Source organism: Pyrus communis, chromosome 5, assembly GCF_041283825.1.
Source record: "Pyrus communis isolate YQ-2024b chromosome 5, ASM4128382v1, whole genome shotgun sequence".
NCBI lineage: Eukaryota > Viridiplantae > Streptophyta > Magnoliopsida > Rosales > Rosaceae > Pyrus > Pyrus communis.
In genome coordinates this window covers 18,542,506-18,563,859 of record NC_142569.1, presented here as the reverse complement: position 1 = coordinate 18,563,859, position 21,354 = coordinate 18,542,506, and the positions used below count along the sequence as shown (strand labels likewise).

At 37.3% G+C, this 21,354-nt stretch overlaps 3 protein-coding genes and 1 pseudogene across 3 annotated transcripts; all 4 read right to left on the bottom strand.

Moving 5' to 3' along the window:
- Window positions 1-5,084: 5,084 nt before the first annotated feature.
- LOC148696926 (uncharacterized) lies at window positions 5,085-6,104 on the bottom strand. The gene has a single exon (XM_088693401.1). It carries the CDS (start codon window positions 6,102-6,104, stop codon window positions 5,085-5,087), a length of 1,020 nt encoding a protein of 339 aa, XP_088549527.1.
- A 2,686-nt stretch (window positions 6,105-8,790) lies between these two features.
- On the bottom strand, window positions 8,791-14,660 carry LOC137725448 (vacuolar-sorting receptor 3). The gene is made up of 12 exons (XM_068464136.2): window positions 14,010-14,660; window positions 12,705-13,397; window positions 12,528-12,616; window positions 12,299-12,368; window positions 12,145-12,228; window positions 11,976-12,052; window positions 11,793-11,874; window positions 11,469-11,551; window positions 11,290-11,356; window positions 10,242-10,370; window positions 10,040-10,152; window positions 8,791-9,262 (listed from the first exon to the last, which is right to left on the bottom strand). Exons 1-12 carry the CDS (start codon window positions 14,311-14,313, stop codon window positions 9,164-9,166), a joined length of 1,890 nt encoding a protein of 629 aa, XP_068320237.2. The 5' UTR covers window positions 14,314-14,660; the 3' UTR covers window positions 8,791-9,163.
- Window positions 14,661-18,175: 3,515 nt separating this feature from the next.
- Window positions 18,176-20,418, bottom strand: LOC148696925 (protein CORTICAL MICROTUBULE DISORDERING 6-like). The gene is made up of 3 exons (XM_088693283.1): window positions 19,532-20,418; window positions 19,348-19,439; window positions 18,176-19,128 (listed from the first exon to the last, which is right to left on the bottom strand). Exons 1-3 carry the CDS (start codon window positions 19,607-19,609, stop codon window positions 19,035-19,037), a joined length of 264 nt encoding a protein of 87 aa, XP_088549409.1. The 5' UTR covers window positions 19,610-20,418; the 3' UTR covers window positions 18,176-19,034.
- LOC148696924 (protein CORTICAL MICROTUBULE DISORDERING 6-like) lies at window positions 20,314-21,038 on the bottom strand (annotated as a pseudogene).
- Between the last annotated feature and the right edge of the window lie 316 nt (window positions 21,039-21,354).

Here is a 21,354-nt window from a genome sequence, read left to right as displayed (position 1 = left end):
CTTTAACGAAAAGTTCCCGGTAATGTTTATTTTAACAAAAAATCACATTTTTACACTAAAAAAATCCATTCTGATACTATTCACTTTACCCTTTATTTTGTCCTTATCGTTAAAACTCAAAGTTTTCAAATTTTTTTCATTAATTTTTCTTAAATTATATTCTACAAATAATTCTACTTAAGTAGAAAAGGATCCTAAAAAAATAAATAATTATAAAGTAACTAGGTAATTACCTTAACACCTAGTACATATAAGAGTAAATACGTATATATTTGAACATTTATCTATAATTTGTTCGAGTTTGATGTGTAAGATCCAATCTGATAAGAACATTTGTTAATAAGTTAATAGTATTACAGATTTGACAGTTGTCAAAATATGTCACTTGCTGAATTACATATTTAACAGTTATCAAAACGTGTCACATGATGAGTTATTGACGTAATAGATCTAATCCTATAATAACATTTTTCAATATAAATTAATAGCATTACGTGTTGACTCAAATCTACCACATAGGCAAATAAATTATTACAAATAGTTATACTTTAGTAGAAAAGAATCCATAAAAAATAAATACTTACAAAGTAACTAAGTAATTTTCCTGACACCTAGTTCATATAAGACCAAAGACGTATATATTTGGACATTTATCTATAATTTGTTCGAAGTTGACGTGTTAAATCCAATCCTGTACGCACAATACAATTGTTAATATAAATTAATAGTATTATGCGTTGGCCCCTGTTCAAATCTGATAGTTGTCGAAATGTGTCAAATGGATAAACATTTTGTGGAGTATTGACGTGATACATCATCCTTAACAGTTGTCAATATAAATTAATAACATTGTGGGTTGGCTCTAGTCGAAAATTGACAGTTATCAAAATGTACTACATGGACAAATATTTGTTGAAATATTAACGTGTTATTGCCAATATGCATACACCACGTATCTTATATGTATTCAATCATACTTCTATATAAATTAAACGCTATTTAGGTCTCACATTCTATTCAAAGTTTTTCTCAACTCACTCTGCATTGCATTTTCTGTAGCTAGCTTTGTAACCACCCTTGTTCTTTGCTTTTAAGTTTGATTTCTCCGTTCATACCCTTATTTCCGATGCACTACTACCTACAAAATGATTGCAAGATGACTGGTAAACTCAACAAAATCATTCATGATCACTCGACCGTTGTGCCATCCTCGATCATCGTCCCACATTGGCTGAAGCTTGAGCAAGTCAGAGCACAAAGAAATGTTTATCTTTGGAGTTTCATTAAGAAGCCATAAAGATATTACATGCAGCCTGACTTAGCTTTGAAAATTTCTGGGATGCTGCTGGAGATGGACAACTCGGAACTGCTTGGAGTGGCACCAGATTCTTTCGCTGCCAGGTGGAAGAAGTTGTTCAGGTGCTTAGTGTTTATTTTCTTTGTTGTGTTTTTGTATTTCATCATAAAAATAATTACAATGTACAACCCACATAAATAGGGAGAAGGCCTTCCTTAATTTACGCCACAACAGATGGCTTAGGGAAGGCAAAACAACAACACTGAAATTAGGGCATTGGCTCTATGATTAAGGGGAGTTGACAACCTAGACTCCTATACACAAGGAACCCGGCTATTAACCACCTGGGGAACAACCAATACTCGGACGGAAACAAGCTTGAACAGTTGACAAAACCTCTTAATACCTAATAACATGGAAGCCATCCTAATATCTAGGAAACCCTAATAACCACTGGTACCACTGGTACTTCCAATACTCCCCCTCAAGCTGGATCCAGGAAGTTTATGGAGCCAAGCTTGGACAGGAGACGTTGAAACTAATGCGAGGCCAAGGGCTTGGTGAAGATGTCGGCCAGTTGGTCAATGCTGCAGGTGTAGTGTGTCTGAATCACCTGTGACTGAACTTGTTCCCGAATGTAGTGGCAATCAACTTCAATGTGTTTCGTCCTCTCGTGAAACACTGGGTTGGATGCAATATGCATTGCAGCCTGGTTATCACAAAATAAGGACATAGGAAGTGTGGTTGGTTTACCCAAATCACACAGAAGACCCTTCAGCCATATCAATTCACATGCAGTTGAAGCCATGGCACGATACTCAGCTTCTGCACTTGATCTGGCGATGACAGTTTGCTTTTTACTCTTCTAGGTGACCAAGTTTCCACCTACAAATGTGCAGTAGCCAGTAGTGGACTTACGATCAATGGCGTTGCCTGCCCAATCAGCATCGCAATACCCCATGATTTGGGTATTTTCATTCTTCTTCATGATGATACCACGTACCATGGAACCTTTCAAGTAACGTAGGATCCTTTTAACAAGATTCAGATGTTCGAGTGTTGGGGATTGCATGAATTGGCTCACGACACTCACAAAATAGGTGATGTCGGATCTGGTGATGGTTAGATAAATCAACTTACCCACCAGCCTCTGATAATAGCTGATATCCATGAGTGGCGTGCCATCCAAGTTAGGTTTCATTTTGCTATCGAGAGGGGTAATGGCAGGTTTTGCATCGATCATGTTGGCTTCCTTGAGTAAGTCTAGGACATACTTCCGTTGGTTAAGGAATAGTCCTTTGTGAGAGGTTGCCATTTCTATACCAAGGAAGTACTTCAGGATTCCAAGGTCTTTGATTGCAAACCTTTGTCTGAGAGATTGTTTCAGGTTGCAGATCTCGTCAGGATTATCCCCCGTGATTATCAAGTCATCGACATAGATCAGTACAACCAGTTTACCCACTACTCCAGTTCGAACAAAGAGTGAGGAATCTGCATTGCTACTTTTGAAATCAACGCTGATGAGCACTGAGCTTAACTTGGCATACCAAGCTCGGGGAGACTGCTTCAGCCCATAGATAGATTTGTGCAGTTTGCACACTAAGTCAGGTTCATTGCTTTGGGAATGCCCTGGTGGCAACTTCATGTAGACTTCTTCTTTGAGATCGCCGTGCAAGAATGCATTTTTTACGTCCATTTGGTACATAGACCACCCCTTGTTTACAGCCACAGACAATAGAACCCTGACTGAGTTCATTTTTGCCACCGATGCAAATGTTTCTTTGTAGTCCACCTCAAACGTTTGAGTGAATCCCCGAGCCACCAACCGTGCTTTGTGTCTCTCAATCGATTCATCTGAATTGAATTTGAACTTGTAGATCCATTTACAGCCCACGACTTTCTTGCCTTTTGGAAGTTTGGTGATGGTCCAGGTTTTGTGTTGGTCTAGGGCTTGAAGTTCTTCATTCATTGCTTTCTTCCACACTTCTTGGTTGTTGGCATCATCAAAGCTCTAAGGTTCACTATATCGTGAAATGTTACTTAGGTAGGATGCATGTTCCTGTGTCACTCTTCTGTACGTCACATAGTTGGAGATGAGATGTGTGGGTTTGTAGGTGACAAAGTCTTGAAACCTTGTGGGAAGTTGTCTCGCACGCATTGGATTTCGGCGTGGAGCAGGAGTAGGTGTCTCACATCCATTGACACCTTGAATTTCAGTGTGAGTATCATCTTGGTTGTCCCCACCTTCGTGCAGTGTATCTCCTGAGGTGCAGACGTCAATGTCACCATTAGTGACTTCATGGTTGTGACCTTGTTCTGATGAGGCTTCAAGCTCGACGCTTGGCAGTGGGAACACATCTAATATACTAGTATCCCCTTGGCTTGTCATTTCACATTGTTTGCCAAAAAAAGGGTTAGTTTCATGGAATTGAACATCTTTGGACACAAGTAATCTCCTCAGTTGGGGATTATAACACTTGTATCCCTTTTGTGAAGAAGAGTAACCAAGAAATATACATTTAGCAGCTCTGGGATCTAGTTTGTCTCGGTGATGAGATTGAATGTGGACAAAACATATGCAGCCAAAAACCCTAAGATGTGAGAGGTCGATCTTGCTTCCTTTCATAACTTCAAGAGGAGACTTGAACTCCAAGACTCGGCTGGGGAGTCTATTGATGATATAGGCAGCTGCTATAACCCCTTGAGACCAAAATCTCTTTGGTACATTCATTTGTAACATTAGAGCTCTAGTTTTTTCAAGCAAGTCACGGTTTTTTCGTTCGGCAACACCGTTTTGCTGAGGTGTACCAACGCAACTTGTTTGGTGCATGATGCCATGAGTGCTTAAATAATGTTTCATGATATGAGATGTGTATTCGGTGCCATTATCAGACCTGAGAGTTTGGATTTGAGAGGATAAATGGTTTTTAAAAAGGTTATGGAAGTCTTTGAACACTTCCATTACTTCATGCTTATACTTTAAAAGATATAACCATGTGACTCGAGAGAAGTCATCCACAAAGATCACAAAGTACTTATAACCATCAAAAGATTCATTAATAGGTCCCCATACATCAGAATGGACTAGTTCAAAACATCTACTAGTTCTGGACAATGAAGATTTGAAAGGTAACCGAGTGGCCTTAGACAAATGGCAGGTTTCACATAAGGTTACATCCTTTCCTAGATTTGGAAACAAGGTCGACAAAATGATTGGGGCCGAGTGAGCTAAACGTTGATGCCATAATTGGTTCTCTTGAATGGGATTGAACTTGACTTGGAACCCCCTGGGATTGTTCTTTGACATGTAATAGAGACCATCTAGGAAAAACCCTTCACCAATCGTCTTCTTGGTGGCACAATCCTGAAAAATGACATTGTGAGGGGAGAATATGGCCAAAAAGTTCAAGGTTTTTGTGATTTTACCCACAGAAAGGAGTTGAAATGGAAAGGAAGGAACATATAGGGCCACTGACTCAATTACATCAGACATTAGGTTTATTTTTTCCTTTCCTAAAACCCTTGCATTCTCCCCATTTGCAGTTGAAACTTGAGAGGGATTTGATAATTTTTCAAACTTATTAGGCTTAGATATATGGTTAGTCATATGATCTGTGGCACCCGAATCTACAACCCAAAAATCATGCAACATATTTATATTAAGAGCAGTTTTAAAAGCTTTCATGATACCTTGCATGTCTTCTTGGGTTATGGCTTTTGTGTCCTCCAGGAAACCAGCAAACTTGCCTAGTAAAGCCGTCGAGTTTTCTTCTTCCAAGTTGTCTCCTCAGTTGCTTCCAGCACTTCCTTTCCTGCCTTGAAGGTACAATGCAAACTCATTCATGAGTTCAGCAGGATTTGCTGTGAAGGTTTTTAATGTGTTAGACCCCTTAGAAGTAGAGGCAGAAGCATGATTGGCACGATGTACAGTACGGTTCATCCTTTGTGTACCCTTGTTGTCCTTCATGAAGTCCGGTTTTAATTCTGGATGTAAAATCCAGCACATTTCCTTAACATGACCTGTATAGTTACAGTGTTGACATTTCAAATGTGGGTGTTTTCCTTTGTACTTCCTTTCGTTGGTCAGATAAGCCCTGGCATCAGGTACACTAGCCTTTGTACCCATGTTCATGACCTTCCTCCTCACTTCTTCACGTTGGATTGTTGCACATACACTGGTGAAGGAAGGGAGTTCAGAGTTCATGAGTATGTGGCTTCGTAGATCTTCATATTCTGAATCGAGACTAGACAGAAGTTGAAATATCTTGTCTTCTTCTGCTCGTTTTCGAATCACAACAGCATCGATTGTATGAGGACGATATGTTTCTACTTCATTCCACATGCTTTTCATACTCCCTAAGAGTTGCACAAATGGTTTACCTTCTTGTTGTAGATTGGATATGTCCCTTTTCAGTTGGAAGACTCGCGCAGCATTATTCTGACTGCCATACATTTCCTTGACAGCCTCCCATAGCTGAAATGAGGATTCCGAATAGCTGAATATTTCAGCTAGCTTGCGATCCATGGAATTGATGAGCCACGACATAACCAGCTGATCTTTGCTAAGCCAGGATTCATAGTTTGGTGAGGAAACATCAGGTACTTCGATTCTCCCATTTATGAACCCTAACCTGGACCTTCCACCTAGAGTGAGGGATACAGCTCTCGACCAAGGCAAATAGTTAAACTCATTCAACAGAACTGAGCTTAACCTTTGATTTGGATTAACATCCATCTCAGGCATATTCCCGGATGAAATCACCGGTGAACTTTCAGCATCTAATCTTAATGGATTTTCTTCAACCATGTTGGAGGATGAACACGCTCAACAAGTAGTAAAGCAGAAGCAGGTTATTTTCCCTGCTCTGATACCATGTTTATTTTCTTTGTTGTGTTTTTGTATTTCATCATAAAAGTAATTACAATGTACAACCCACATAAATAGGGAGAAGGCCTTCCTTAATTTACGCCACAACAGATGGCTTAGGGAAGGCAAAACAACAACACTGAAATTAGGGCATTGGCTCTATGATTAAGGGGAGTTGACAACCTAGACTCCTATACACAAGGAACCCGGCTATTAACCACCTGGGGAACAACCAATACTCGGACGGAAACAAGCTTGAACAGTTGACAAAACCTCTTAATACCTGATAACACGGAAGCCATCCTAATATCTAGGAAACCCTAATAACCACTGGTACCACTGGTACTTCCAATACTTAGGATATCCAAGACCAAAGGATCTACAAAGATTCCATTCATCCCAGTTACCTTTCCTGCTAAGACTGTGTTCCATTTTTCCTATTTCAATACCGAAAGAAAATTGCCACAATGAGGATGTACGAATAAAGTGCATAATTTTCCAAACGGTGGGATAATTACACTAAGTTCATCTAAACTACAGTGAGGGAGGTTTGAACGTGAAACCTTAGATATACAGATTAATGATCTTAATCAACTGAGTTATAAGTCACTTGCTTAAAAACAAAGTGTATGGAGCTCTTGAGAATTTGTAATTTATTACTTGTACAAATAGATATTAATTTTATTTTTATGTCAATTTGATATCCACATACACATTTGAAAAAAAACCACAATAACAGCAAGCAAAGACCATCAAAACCAGATTAATTTTGTGTATGTGATAGTTACACTGTGGATTGGATAAGACATTTACAACCATGCTCTCTATTTTTTTTAGTAAAATTTTAACTAAAAAGACTGCATGTTACTTTAGGAGCTCCCTAGAAAATCCTACTCAAATCACTCTCTAGTTTACTGAGTTATAATGACTGTGGCCCAATAAGGACAGTGTTTATTCTTTATAAAGTTAGTGAAATATTGGTAATTAATACTAGGAGCTTCTTTCTCACTTCTAGATTTAGGAACTCCTCAATTTTAGGAGGTAGATAGGGAGTGTAATTGAAAATGGATTTTTCTAAATCCTCTTTACAATTTACCTAGGACCTCATTTAGAGCACTTCTAGTGTTGTTAGGCTCCCCTGAGCTATAGGCAACCAATCCCCTTAAATGAATAATATCTGCCTTAGTAAACAGTAATTGTTCAAGTACATATTCATCCCTAAACTGAATACGTCACATAATTCCTATTAAAATATTAATATTTTTTATTTTATAAAATAATAAAAAAATAATTTTAATTTATTATAAAACACTTATTGTATTTTTAATTAATTTTCAATAATTTTTTGTATTTTTAATATTTTATCATTTTTATTAGTGGCTAACGTTACCATGATGTTAGCCTTGTGTCACATCCCTCAGGCGCTACGCTTATGGAATTATGCCTGGTGGAGAGCCCATGCTACTTGAATGGGTTAGAGTCAATCGCTAGGGGCATTGGGTCATTCAAAAACCAATTCCCAAGGGAATTGCATCACGCTAGAAGTGCTCTTAGGGGAGTCCAAATCTTCTGCATTCATTTTTTGTGTGGTCTTTCTATGGTTTCTATCATTGATTGACACTTGTACATAAACTTAACCCTCCTTATAGAGTTGTCCATAAACTTAACACGTGACAATCAATAACAGAAGCCACACACAAAATGGGTGCAGAAGTGAACTTGCCATTCACGAGATTTGAGCATAAAACCTCTTGTACAAGAGGAATACTAAAATTTTCAATGCATCCATAATCCATATTATATTGGGCACACTAAAACTATCCTCGTATATACAAGAAGAGTAATGCTAGATAACATTTGTAAACTATGTGATATGTCACCAACAAAAAATAAGCCCATTAATCAACACTTAAGTAATAATTCAATGATCAACAATCCGGTCTAGTGGTATTCCTTTTCACTTATAAGTGAGAGGTCTTAGGTATTCCACTAGACTATAGAAGATGATAAAGAGAATAAACATTCTGATTATGATTTTTGAATAGTAAAAGTTCGTTTATCGTTAGTGGGGGACAAGTAAGTCCCCTATATGTGACACTAGCATACTCTAGGATTACATATCTGCAAACCACATTTTTGTTTTGTATTGAGTAACGCATATCCACATTTTTGTGTAGAAAAGAAGAAAAATGATGATGCCCAGGGGGGGCCAAGGATCAGCTAAAGAAACCAAGGATGATAATGTAATTGTATTATTTTTCAATTAATGTTTCAGTTGAGAACACCCATTTTCTAAAATGTATGGATGACACTTGTTTAATACTTTGCTTAAGATCCGCCTATTGTAGTTCCGCTTCTTGCTATAACAAAAAGATTTGTCGGAAATCTGATTGATTCAGAAAGGCATGGGAGTCTTTGGGCGTATTTCATACGCTATTTCAATTTTTTTTTTTTTTATTTGTGCACTTAGGGTCCTGTTTTCGATATTCCCCTTCCTATGCACTTAAGGTCCTGTTTTCTCTACTCACCAACTTTTGCTTAATCCTTTCATTTCTGTGGCTAAAAATTGGAAACGAAATAGTTTTCGAACGAGCCCTTGAAAAACCACAATAACAGCAAGCAAGGATGACCAAAACAAAATTGTTTTGTGCATATAAATTATAACTAAACTAAGGTATAAGTTACAGGCAAAAGTAAGTTACAGAATAACAACAAATTAACTAAAATGAAAAGATACCAAGATTTTACGATGGGAATAGAATTGTTCTGACACTAGACCTACACTCCTTGCAATCTACCTTACTCAAAGGGATTGGCATGCTACAATCCTACGAAACAAGACATTCTAATCTGCATTCATTTACAATCCGACACAACGTAGAGGAGTATGAAAGATTAGGCTCAATCAAACATTCAAGACTGCAAAAGAAAGACGTATAACAATCCATATCCATGCTGCGCCATATAAATCCTAACCATTCGATAATGGGGTCCCATTTTCACGCCCTCTCCTCGTTCACATGATTTGGAACTTCGGCTTGGCTGTCCAAAGGCATATATTGTGCCATTATGGCTCTTATCTCCGAATCCATATATGACTGCAAAAATATAATTGAAAGTATCAGCAACCTGAATCAACAAAAAAAAATAAAAGCGGAAAAGATTTGTATCCGGACTTTAATTAACTCCCCCAATAGAATCATCGTTTAACTACAGCAGTCCTCACAGCTTAAAAAGTTGATTAAAAGACTTGTGAATGCAAGGCAAAGTTGATTTCGTAGTCCGATACACAGCCAAACAGTCTTTAACCATGAAGTCAACACACCAAAATCAATAGTGTGACAGGCACAGTTAGTACCCTCATACTATCTGTAAATCTCATGTCCATTGAATCAACCACAGAAGACAAAATAACGACAGTAGGAAAATTTTTGTCAATTTTGACCCTAAAAGCTACCCATATACAAAAGTTTCTGTGTGCGCAAGAAAATATGTTCCATTATACGACTGGTCATTTATGGGGTTTCTCTAAACACAGACAATTCTAAAGCAAGACAGTCCATTTCCCTGCCAATAGCTTACAAAGAATAGACGGTTCCACTGTACTTCACCATGAGTTCTATACTTCTATCGACATTTCTAGTTTTTCTTTCTGTTAAAACATGTTCTAGTTTTTTAGATATTCAAAAGTTAAAGTAATTGCAGCACAACCAGAGTTCACCTGATGCATCGAGCATCGATAAACACAATTTTATCAACCTCAGGACAACAGCCACCAAAGATGATCCAATAATACCACCATTAATAGGAGACTCCAGCATTAACAATGATATGTATGAAGTTTGCAATGAAGAAATAAAGCAAAGAAAACTCACTCGTAATCTGTATTTGTACACTAGGTATGCCCCACCAGCAGCCATCGCCAAGCCTATCAAAATAACCCACACAGCAACCCATGCAGACGACTTTCCCCCACCAGAAGACTTACCTGCAGATTATAAAAGGGAGTACATCAGAATAAGCACTTACAGTATACATATTCAGAAAACGTAAACACTCTCGAGTTTCTGGACTCACTTATGCAGGTATCCTGGTCCCTGATATACAGAAGATTTCCACTGCACGAGCAATCATAGCTCCCCCAGGTATTTTTACAGCTACAGTCAGGGCACTGACAGGCTTTCCTCTCTTTGCATTCATCAATATCTAAGGAAAAAATAATTTGAGCAACAATTAGATCCAAGATATGTCATTGCAAAGATTCTGGATGATCGTCTACTTTTTATGTCATATAGGCTGCTTTAATTAATAGCAATGTTAGGAAGTTCAGCCTGCCACAAAACCTCTACACCGATCTCTAGTTGACCACATAAATATAGAACCAAATTAAATATGACCATTCAGATCTGGAGCAGGATATTTGCTTGACATGGATCACCCACTGGCTTACCACAATGTTTTGGATAAAGCTAAATTTCACTAAATTATTGATAACATGCAGTTTTATAAGATTTCCACCGGGTCCAAGACTCCCAGTATAACTTAACCAGTAGGATGCAAACCAACCAAATAAGAAGCGACAAAACCTAGCTTGTAGATACTTACATTGTTTCCCATCCTCAATCATTTGAAACTTAAAACACCAAAGCATCCGGAGGAGAATAATAAACATACAGTGCTAGGGGCATAAATTGCTGTGACCAAAAATTCGTTGGCTTTACATATTATTGCAGTTTCGTTGGTGAGTCCCATTACTTCCTATTTGTGCAAGGCCATAGTCTCAGGTTATATACAAAGCCATAGAAGAGTACTCAAGTAGATCTATTCATGAATAGGCATATACAAGCAGACCATTTCAATTCAATATACAGCATAGCAAGGTTAACAACTTCTGTAGCATGTCGTGATACACCATTGTGTATGCACCATTGTGACATTAATCCATTTGTAAGTTTACGCTGGATCACAATGAAACTTTAAAAATTAACACAACAAAGGAAGCACAGACTTAATTTCGAGGGGTCTGAACTATGTCCTTTTAGATGCATACTACACAGATTTATTCTGTATTACAGTAAAGCTGACAACCAATAACAGGACGTGCCAAGGCAATGATTTTTCTTACCTTCACAACTTTTAACACCATCGCCTTTAAACCCAGGAGGACACTGACACTGGACCTCTCCATTATCCTGTCCAGAAAATAACCTTACTTAAATTGCAATTATTTGATACGAGAATAAAAACCATAGGCCAGAGTAGAGTTTTCTTTTACAGAAAATGGGAATGCACAAAACCACTTACTGTGCAAGCAGTGAATGCATGCCCATCTCGAGCTTCGTGCCAACAACCTCCATTGTTTACCTTGCACCTCCCAGGCCCACTTGCTGGAAATGAAAGGTAATATTCCTCAATGAAAAGTCATAATGCAGAACAAGGAAAAATATGTATGGAAAAAGAGGAAGAAGCTGAGCCTTTTATTTTTTATTTTTTTTAGGCGAATTTGAGCTACTCTTTTATTACAATGAAAAAAATAAAAGAAACTATATTTTGGTGCAGAATAATTCCCTCAAATTTAGCTTCCCTAGTTAAAATTTATGGCTGTTTTAAGTTAACTTTTATTGTTACCTTCACAGGTAGTGTAACCATCTCCTTTAAATTGCACACCATCAACCAGAGGGCACTCACATACCCTCCCACGAAATGTATCCTGAGGAAACAAACCATAGTCACGAAAAACAAGAGTTAGAATACCCATTACTTTCAATTTTCAAAAAGATATATGATCAGCTAGTGGGTTACAATTTATACCTTGCAGGCTGTGAGGTTGGCTGCTTTATCCTGCCAGCAACCACCATTATTATCCAAGCATTCATTCGTCTCCACATCTACCATGAATACATAGTAAACCAGCACTTTATTTCAGAATGAAAACAATCAGAAGGAGATAAGAAACACCACAATAACAAGAGGGGCCTACCAGTACTCAAACAAACAGCTGGCTCAGTAGTTTCCTCGAACCCAGAACAGATGGCCTTCAGAACTGCACCTTTCTCCAACTTGCCTGCAAGCAAATATTTTAGAGATGGAAGCTTCTCGATTGCTATCTGAGAAATAAAAGAACGAGGACAAACCTCGGTATTGGCGATTATTGACAACAACGGTAGGCAATATGGTTACATCACCTCTTGTTCCTTTCCCAACCTACAAAAAGTGTTCTTGTCAAGCAAGTATAAATAACTAAACCAATATCACCAATTCAAGGAATTGCATTACAGGACCACTATTGCTCAAACATGCTAGAAACATGTTAATGGAGTAAATAAATCTTAAAAAATAAAATAAATGCGAAAAGAAAAATACCTGAGCATCTTGCTCTTCTTTCAGAACAGTATTTTCAGAGTCCGCATTAGGGTCTCCCATACAATTCTCAATCTTCTTACTATCAAGCCCTGACAACACCACATGAATATTAGAAACTCATTCTACATTAATCATTAATCTTCTTAGAAACATCAAATGCAATATATAATGATTTACCAAGAGATTTAATGACACCATCAGCACATTCCTTGTTGTACTTTTTCTCCTTCATGGGACATCTAATTTGAAAATCAGTTACGTAGTCCCACCATACCCAAGGCTTTTTGGTCTCATTTACCACTCTAAAAACACATAGCTGCCTTAAATTTTCAAGAACCACATCTTTCCCATCGTAACCACTGCTGAAGTCCTGTTCTGGATCAGGAGCACAATATCTTCCATGATTGATGCACTGAGACTTGCACTGTTTGCTTAAAGTAAATGCCCGAGGACAGTACCAAGTTATATAATGAGGTGTGAATTGAGTGTAACCGCCTTTTTCAAGTATTTGGGCTGCTCCCCTAAAATCCTTCATAAATTCCATCAACATGTCACATTTAACCCCACATTCATCGTTGCTGTTGGTCCACAGTTCATATTCCACACGATCATCTGGATGTGGAACAGCTTCTCTCCAGTCAAGATTCACATTGACCATATCACCGGCCCTGATTGCTTTCTTTAAAATTTCTCCAAACCTTTTTTCAATGAGCGCAGATGGTATTGTTATGTTCTCAATGTATTTGGAAGTTGAACCATCCTCTTCGGGTGAATCCATGGTTATCAATGCCTCCTCAATATTATCAGCAACAAGAACTGCAGAAGCCCCAGCTTTCTGGGCATTCCAAACCTTCAAGGCAAAGAAGCAATCTGGAAAGCACGAACAACAGCTTTTAACTTTTAACACACGAAATGCACAGTTAAAACAGGAGGATAAATACATGTATATTAAAAATCACCGAAGTAGGATCATAAATTTAATATAAGTGACTTTTACAGATACAGACAACAACAATTAAACATATCTGCTAACAAGAAGCAAATTAATCAGACTTAAGAATCGATTGTCTGCACCGACTAAACAAAAGAAGAGCTAAACAAGGCAAATTGATCAGAATTGGCAAAAATGGCATCTCCAAATCCAACCAAAACAGACCAATTGAAGCGTATATTTTTCAATAGCACACAAAATACTCGGAACAGAAGTCAGAATTACAAAAAGTTAACCCCAAAATGAACCGAAACACGCCATTCGAACCGAAAAACTCACAATAGCATACTCAAATTAGCCACAAAGCGTAACTCCCAAATTAACCAAAACAAGCAAAATTGAATCCCAAAACTCATAGAAACTATCAGATTGCTCAAAAATGAAAAAAGGGCACCTCCTAAGTTAACCAAAGCAATCAAATTGAACCTCAAAACTCACAAAAAAGAAAAAATAAATAAATCAAACTATCGAAAAAATTACAAAAAGCGTACCTCCACGATCGACCAAAACGAAAGTTGGGAGAGCTCCGGGGCTCGATTTAAATGTAATCCCAAATTCAGAAAACTCCTTGCATCCCTTCTGATTCTCCTTCGGATACACCACGGCGCCGGCCATGCTGCCGCCGTACTGAGGAATCCCGAAGTTGCCAATGGCACTGTCGTACGTGCCTTTGATTTTATCCGGGGATGTGACCCTCAAGCTGTTCTTCTCCACCACGAATCTCCCATTCGCCATAGACAGCAGCAGAAACCCTAGAAAGAATCTCAGCGCTGCTGATCTCTGCAGCTCCATCATTCCACAAGATAGCAGAAAATAAAAAGATGGGATTTTTGGAATCGAATTTACTGAACACACACAGATAAAGCTAGTGTTTTTTTCTCAATTCTTCACTTGTTGGGTTTGTGAATTTGTTTCTGAAAAACCCAACAAAAAAAAAAAAGAAAAAAAATAGAAACTGTGCTTTAGCTGAATCTGTGGATTTATGAAAATTGTATGAGAAGTTGGAAACGCTAATAAGATCTCCGCTGTCGTATATTGCCCTGCATAAATGTCTTTTACTCCCAACTGATACACTTTTAATATACTTTTTCTTAATTTTATAGTTAATGGAAATTAAGCTAAGTTTGATTAGTGATAGGCGGAGCTATTGACGCTGTATGGGATTCCTAAATTGCCCATGAAACGTGCGATTCACGCCAAAGAATTGAATGGTAGTTTGGTCAGTTCCAGTGACGTCCACATAATCTGGAGTCTGTCAAGTGTCACCTAACATTTTCCCTGAGACCAGAAAAGTCTTCCAACATGTTGCTTCTCTCGATTTTTTCTTTTAATCCATTGTTTACGGGCTTTGAATTTAAAATATTTTACTTGCGATAAAAAGAAATAGTACTAAACTTTAACATTAAGTAATATTTTTTAATAAAAAGAAATAACATTAGATCGTCATTTTTCTTAATAGAAAATGAGAATGCCGCTTTAGGAGCAGGGTGTCATCTACTTTAAAGCAGTATTAAGGTCAATTATGCACATGAGAGTGGGTAAATTTAACCGTTGATCTATTGTATGCTTTACATATATCAATGATTATGATCAGCTCACACTGAACGCGCATGCTAATCCTAATATCCTTCTTTATTTTTTTATTACACTGCATATTGATTTCAAAGGCAATATTATATTTCCAATTTCGGGATCAAGTATTTCGAAGCAATGATAGGATTAGTCGCGCAAGTGTGTGTTGCATTATAGGTTCACAATTCATCAACACCGAGATCATTGTTAGGGTCAATTACGTACCTACGTCAAAGTTGAATATTGTTGTTGATGCATTTTAATATCATTAAATTAATTAACATTTAAGGGAGGGAGTCAGTTCGAAATTTTTCCAATAATTTAGAAGATGGAGAGTTTCGAATCAAATGTTAAAATCTACTGAAATATTGAAGGCATACATTTTAACATTTAATTCTACGTGCATTAACAATCAATATCAACTCACGTGGGTCTTAACACGTCACTTTATTTATTAATAGATTGCATATCCAGATTCCAAATACAATTTTATAATTTCCAAATCCATGATCACGTGTTATGGATGCGAATCATTTTATATATTAGGGTATATTATCAATTTCCCCCATGAACTTGTGACCATTAGCCAATTTCCCCCCTCAACTTTAATTTTGGCCAATTTCCCCCCTGAACTCTCATGATTAGTCAATTTCCCCCCTCAACTTTAATTTAGCCAATTTCCCCCCTCAACTCTTATAATTAGTCAATTTGCACCCTACTGTTAAATTTTTAATTTGATCATAATTAAACAAGTGTGTGTAAGAAACTAAATAAGATGTATGTTAATCATGTTCCTATATCTTTATCCTATTACAAATAGATTAAAATTTAGAATTTTACAATTTATCATAGATAGTATTATTAGTCATAATAAATCAGTATGGAGTAATTTTATTTGATTTTTGACTATACAAAATTGATAACAAAAAGGATTGATGTGTAAATTTTTGTATGTGAATACAATTTTCTTTATAAAAGTGAAAGCTAAGTTCAAGTAAATTGCGGAGAATCGAGCTTTAGTAAAAAATTGGCTAGTCTATTCATAATTTTCGACTCCTTATTAAGAATAACCCATTTTATTGAAATAGGTTTGATCCATGAGTTTAGGATTATTATTTCTTTTTGTTATTATTTCTTCTTCTACATGCTTTAAACCCGATTCATAACTTTTTCTTATAATCAACCCATGTCACATACTAACTGTATTATGTTTTTGTACATTTTACCCTATATTATGCAGGTGAGTTTATGTTAATTTTAGTACTTTGTTGGAAGCTATTAGAAAGATTGAAAATTAAGAAAAGAATAGATGGAAAATTAAAAAAAAAAAAAATTAACAGTAGGGTGCAAATTGACTAATTTTGAGAGTTGAGGGGGGAAATTGGCCAAATTAAAGTTCAGGGGGGGAATTGACTAATTATGAGAGTTGAGGGGGGAAATTGGCCAAAATTAAAGTTCAGGGGGGAAATTGGCCAATGGTCACAAGTTCAGGGGGGAAATTGATAATATACCCTATATATTAAGCACTGAAAATAAAAAGTTTATAATCTATTCCATGGTCCCTTTCCACATAAAATATGTCAATCCACAAAGCAAGTGGGATATTACTATTAATTATTAAGAGTGTAATTAAAGACAGTTCAATGGTGGAATTTATGAATGAATTGCAGTTGTTTACTCCTGTTCTGTCTTACGGTGCTCCCATCTCAGGTTTCAACATTATCAAAAAAAGATGACATACAGATACTTACTTATGGCCTCCCATAGTAGCTAGCAGAGCAGAGTGCTGGTTTGGGAAATAAATACTTGCAACTGCATTCAGAATCCAGTATGGTCCTGTCGGCCTTTAGGGGACTTGGGATAGTAATAATGGAAACTTTGACAACAAGCAATAAGTGGTTCACTTCTTAAAACTGGACTACGTACATTGAGTTGCTGAGTGAAAGGTTACAAATAGTGTTCGGTATAATCTAATATCCCTTCTCTCTCTTTTTATCCGGCCCCTTGTAAGGGGTACTCATCCTTCTGATATAGGCCCTTAGTGAGCCTTAAGTCTATAGACTCAAGTTTCCCACCGCCTTCGTATTTAATGAACTCTGTTGACGTGACCTGCTTGTCGCCCCTCGTTATTTAGTCGATAAGTGGTGGTGAAGTGACACTTGCTCAGATCCACTTACATGTTTTCATGGACCAACACGTATCGAGTGCCTGCTCGTCCCTGGGATTTAAGGGAACTCATACTCGAGCGCTTGATCTGTCATCCTTTATGTCCCTTCATAGGCTTATGTTCTCGTTGATGGCCACCACGTGGCCTAGCAGTTGGTGCCCGAGTAGGCAATACCCCTGGGACTTCGTGCTATAGAGTTGTCAGTATGTCAACTTGTCATTAGTGGTCGGAAAGTACTTAATGAGGAGGTGCTCGGCTTCATTGCCGACAGGCAATCTAGACTGTTGACGCTCGAGGTCATCATTCTAATTCTGTTAGGCCTTGGTTTTCCTTCCTTACTTTGGGCTTTTCTTCCTTTGGGCCTTTGTCTCCCTTTTTTCCCTTGGCCTGTACTATTTTATGGGTCAGAAAAGGACCCTATGTTAACACAATCATGATAAACAAAAATTTAGGGTGTTTTGAAGGAATACTCCGGATGTTGTAACGGTAAGATCTTAAATTTTGTATTTTTAAACAAAGATTTAACAGTTAAAACATCCAGAGTATCTCATACTTTGAAGTACAATGAAAAATACCCATAATAAATAATATACAAGTTCCTTAATTCTACAAACAATATTGTGTGGTACTAGAAAATCGTTACCTAATATAATCAATTCATTTTTGTAATGATACATGAATTGGTTATGGATATTATACCTTAAAGCATAAACTCAGCATGTACCTATATTGTAACTCGTGAATCAGTAATATTACTTGACATTATTCTAACACTACCAATTTTTCTCCCATTCTACATACATCATCCATCACATCTAAAATCTCAACACTGAAAAATAAAATTTTCTTTTTAGATTTATACTATAAACATATGTTCAAACCAATATATATCTTAACTTTGTGCAGTGAACCACAATATTGACACATACAAAACAACATGGTATTTCAAGAAAATTATTACACTTTCTGTGTGTCAATTCTAGAATCTAAACTAAAGGGGGAAGGACATTCAAACTTAATGGTACAAGGAGAAGGACAACGCTAATGCTCTAGTCAACTACCCTACATTCAGATCTACTAATTTTATAAAAAAAATTTAGTCAACCGCTTTATATAGTTCATAGTTGGCGATCACCAATAACTAGGTTCATGTGTTCCAAAACCATGGCAGTCCTCCCCACATGCTTCAAAAGCACCTCATAAATCTTATTTCTAATCCTCCCATAAGCTTCCAATTGATCAAAATAATCTTTGTTATCCAACCAATCACTAACATTCTTAATCTAGCACATCATCTCAGCCACATGGCTATCTGATTCCAGGGAAGTGCTTTTTCTCATAAGCACATCATCCAAGTAGTACTCAAAGTTGGCCAAAATCATCTGCTGCATTCACCATGCAATGACTTTTCCAGGTTTGCAGCTGCAGATAAAGCCACTTCCCTTCACCCAACCTTGTGAAAAGTTTTCCTTCTCTATGGCGAACCCAAAACCAGCTTCATTCTTATGCTTGATCTTCACTATACATTTGCCTTTAGGTTTCCTACCACCATGAGTTTTACTTGGTTTATGAGAATGGTTTGTAGCCTCCCAGAACTTTCCATACCAGGAGCAAAAGACGGGGTGAGATCAGCTGCCAAAGCTACTTTTATCCATGAAGTTGCATTTTATTTTCGGTTGAAGGCAAGTTCTAGTGCTTCCCTGATGGAGATGGGGTTGCATGAATTTGTATCGTTAGCCGTTACTAGACTAATGTTGGTCAAGGACTGAACTATCAATCACACTCGAGACAAGTCATCTTCAAGATCTAACAATTTGTTTACTGGTAATAACTGATGTTCCTCCCTCTTCAATGATTGGAGTTCTGAGTATCTGTTGAACAATGTAACAACAAAATGCAAAATAAGTGAAACACATTAGACCAAATCAGTAACAATTTCATATTTTTTGTATCCATCGATCATTAGGAAAAACAGACAGATCCTCTACTTCGAAGCGATTCTTTGTTTTTTATGGTCCATCCCATTCCAAATTGCGAGTATGTAATAAGTGTGAGGCAGAAATCTGCATAAGCATGTGTTAGCACGGTACCTTAGGCATTTGATCAATCTCTCAGCAGCAAAAGCCTCTTCCAAAGCCTCAACTGCAATAAGCACCGCAACATCTCTATGTCTTAAAACTTCCTGCATATCATATATGACAGTTCTAGCTCGATTAGCAAGCTATCAATCAACGGTTAGACAGTCCTCGTAAAATTAAATGAATCAAACAATACCTTGCCAAGTGGGGACAGAGACTTCCACAGTATCTTTCTTTCTGACCGGTTGTTATCATCAGCCAAATTAAACGTCATCGCTGAATCTAAGGAATGCTCACAGTTCTTCGCTGGCACGGAGATCCTACTGGAAGTTTCAGTCAGTTTCTTAGCTAGATGATCCTCACTATTTCTTGTTTTGCGACTTGAATTGTCAACCGAACCGTAACACGTAGCCGTATGAACTAAAGAAGCTTTCCAAAACAGAAAGAGTTGGAAGGATTTTATAAAGACAACTGATGATTAATTCATTATAATTTTGAAAGGAAAGCAAACTAGAGAACCAATTTATCCCTGGAGCCATACGATGACGAAACAAGCAAGCAATGAGCTCACGCAGCTGACAGTTGTACAATGATCATACAAAGAGTTAATCTGTGGTGCATGACAAATTTGATTACACATGCTTATAATATTATACGAAAGTGAGTTAAAATTAGCATTTCTAAGTATTATAACAAGTAGATTCTGCCACTTAAAGGTTAGATTATGGTTTAATAGGGTTTAATTAGCAGTACAACCGTAATTTTTCTGATTAACAAAATACAAAATGGCTACTTGTAGTACGTCTACCAGATTTCTGTAATTAGTCATCAAATTTCCAAAAGGCAAGACAGAGGATCATTTCAACTAGTGGAAGAAGAAACAGTGAGACTCTCACACAAGCACTATGACTACGGTGAGCAATTGGCTTCATCTCATGCTTGACAACTGGGGTGTCAAGAAGAGCAACAAGGTTTAGTTCAGATTTGACTGTTTGCAGCATGGGAGCGGATTACCCAAAAAAAATCCCCGGGAACAATGAAAAAAGAGATATCTCGTGCAACTTCTGCCCAATTTCAGTTCCTTCGCTTCGCTGGCAATATAGACGACGAAGAAGACAATGTGCTTGTGCAATCAGGATCACTGTCATTCTCCACAAAACTGGAGCTTAATTCTGTAAACCCCTTTGTCACAACACACATTTCCCTCTAAAAAACATCATCGCTTCCAGAGCTGCATAAGGCTCATTTCTTCTCTCTCGGGCAGGACTTTGATGGGATAAAAGATCGATATCTACACTGAGGCTTCTTGTCCACATCTCTACTCTTCTCCATTGCTAAATCAGATGCTCCTCTAGAATCCACCAACTTATCTATAGCAGAAAGATCTTCAGGGTTTCCAACACAGGGAAATCGACTCGAAAGAGGCCTTATAACTTTAAGCATTGGCACCGGATGCGCTGCCTCCAACTTTTCGACGAATATCAGCTGCCCAAGTAGCAACTGGTTGCAAAAGACCATTTTATCTTGTTCTTGATGCAAAGAAGCAAACATGGCGTGTGTAGAATCTGAAACCTTCAAGTAAAACCGTTGATTAGACCATAGATCGCCCTCTGTTAAACTAGTTTTCGATCACTCAAGGGCTTTTCATGACTTTCCAGTTCTTCAACCAGCTTGACAAGAACACCTGAACCCAAAGTCGCCATTATCTTGGACAGAAAGAAAACTAAGAGAATATGAAAAAAAGTTACCATCTTTTCTCGGTAAAAAGAATATTACTTTCACAAGTCACTTTCTTTGAATTTTTTGGATGAAACGCAAGATCGACTGCGTCGAAAGCATTAAAATATGAAATGGGTATTTTTGACAATGGATTTTCATTTTACTGAGGTGCTAAAAATCGAAGAATAATCAAAACCAGAAAAAATATTCAAAGGATGAAATTGTTGCACAAGGTTAAAGGAAGGTTAAAGAAGGAGGATCATAGAGGTTGGACTAATTTTTTATTTTTTTTAATACATC

What these genes read in the sequence shown, in the direction of transcription:
- LOC148696925 (XM_088693283.1), bottom strand. Translation starts at nt 19,609, where the DNA reads ATGACGTTTAATTTGGCTGATGATAACAACCGGTCAGAAAGAAAGATA. An exon ending in CTCTGTCCCCACTTGGCAAG is followed by an intron (nt 19,440 to 19,531) that starts GTATTGTTTGAT and finishes TATGATATGCAG; the next exon opens with GAAGTTTTAAGACATAGAGA. An exon ending in AGATTGATCAAATGCCTAAG is followed by an intron (nt 19,129 to 19,347) that starts GTACCGTGCTAA and finishes ATTGTTCAACAG; the next exon opens with ATACTCAGAACTCCAATCAT.
- LOC137725448 (XM_068464136.2), bottom strand. Translation starts at nt 14,313, where the DNA reads ATGATGGAGCTGCAGAGATCAGCAGCGCTGAGATTCTTTCTAGGGTTT. An exon ending in TGGTGTCATTAAATCTCTTG is followed by an intron (nt 12,617 to 12,704) that starts GTAAATCATTAT and finishes TGGTGTTGTCAG; the next exon opens with GGCTTGATAGTAAGAAGATT. An exon ending in TGTACAAATACAGATTACGA is followed by an intron (nt 9,263 to 10,039) that starts GTGAGTTTTCTT and finishes ATATTTTTGCAG; the next exon opens with TCATATATGGATTCGGAGAT.
- LOC148696926 (XM_088693401.1), bottom strand. Translation starts at nt 6,104, where the DNA reads ATGGTTGAAGAAAATCCATTAAGATTAGATGCTGAAAGTTCACCGGTG.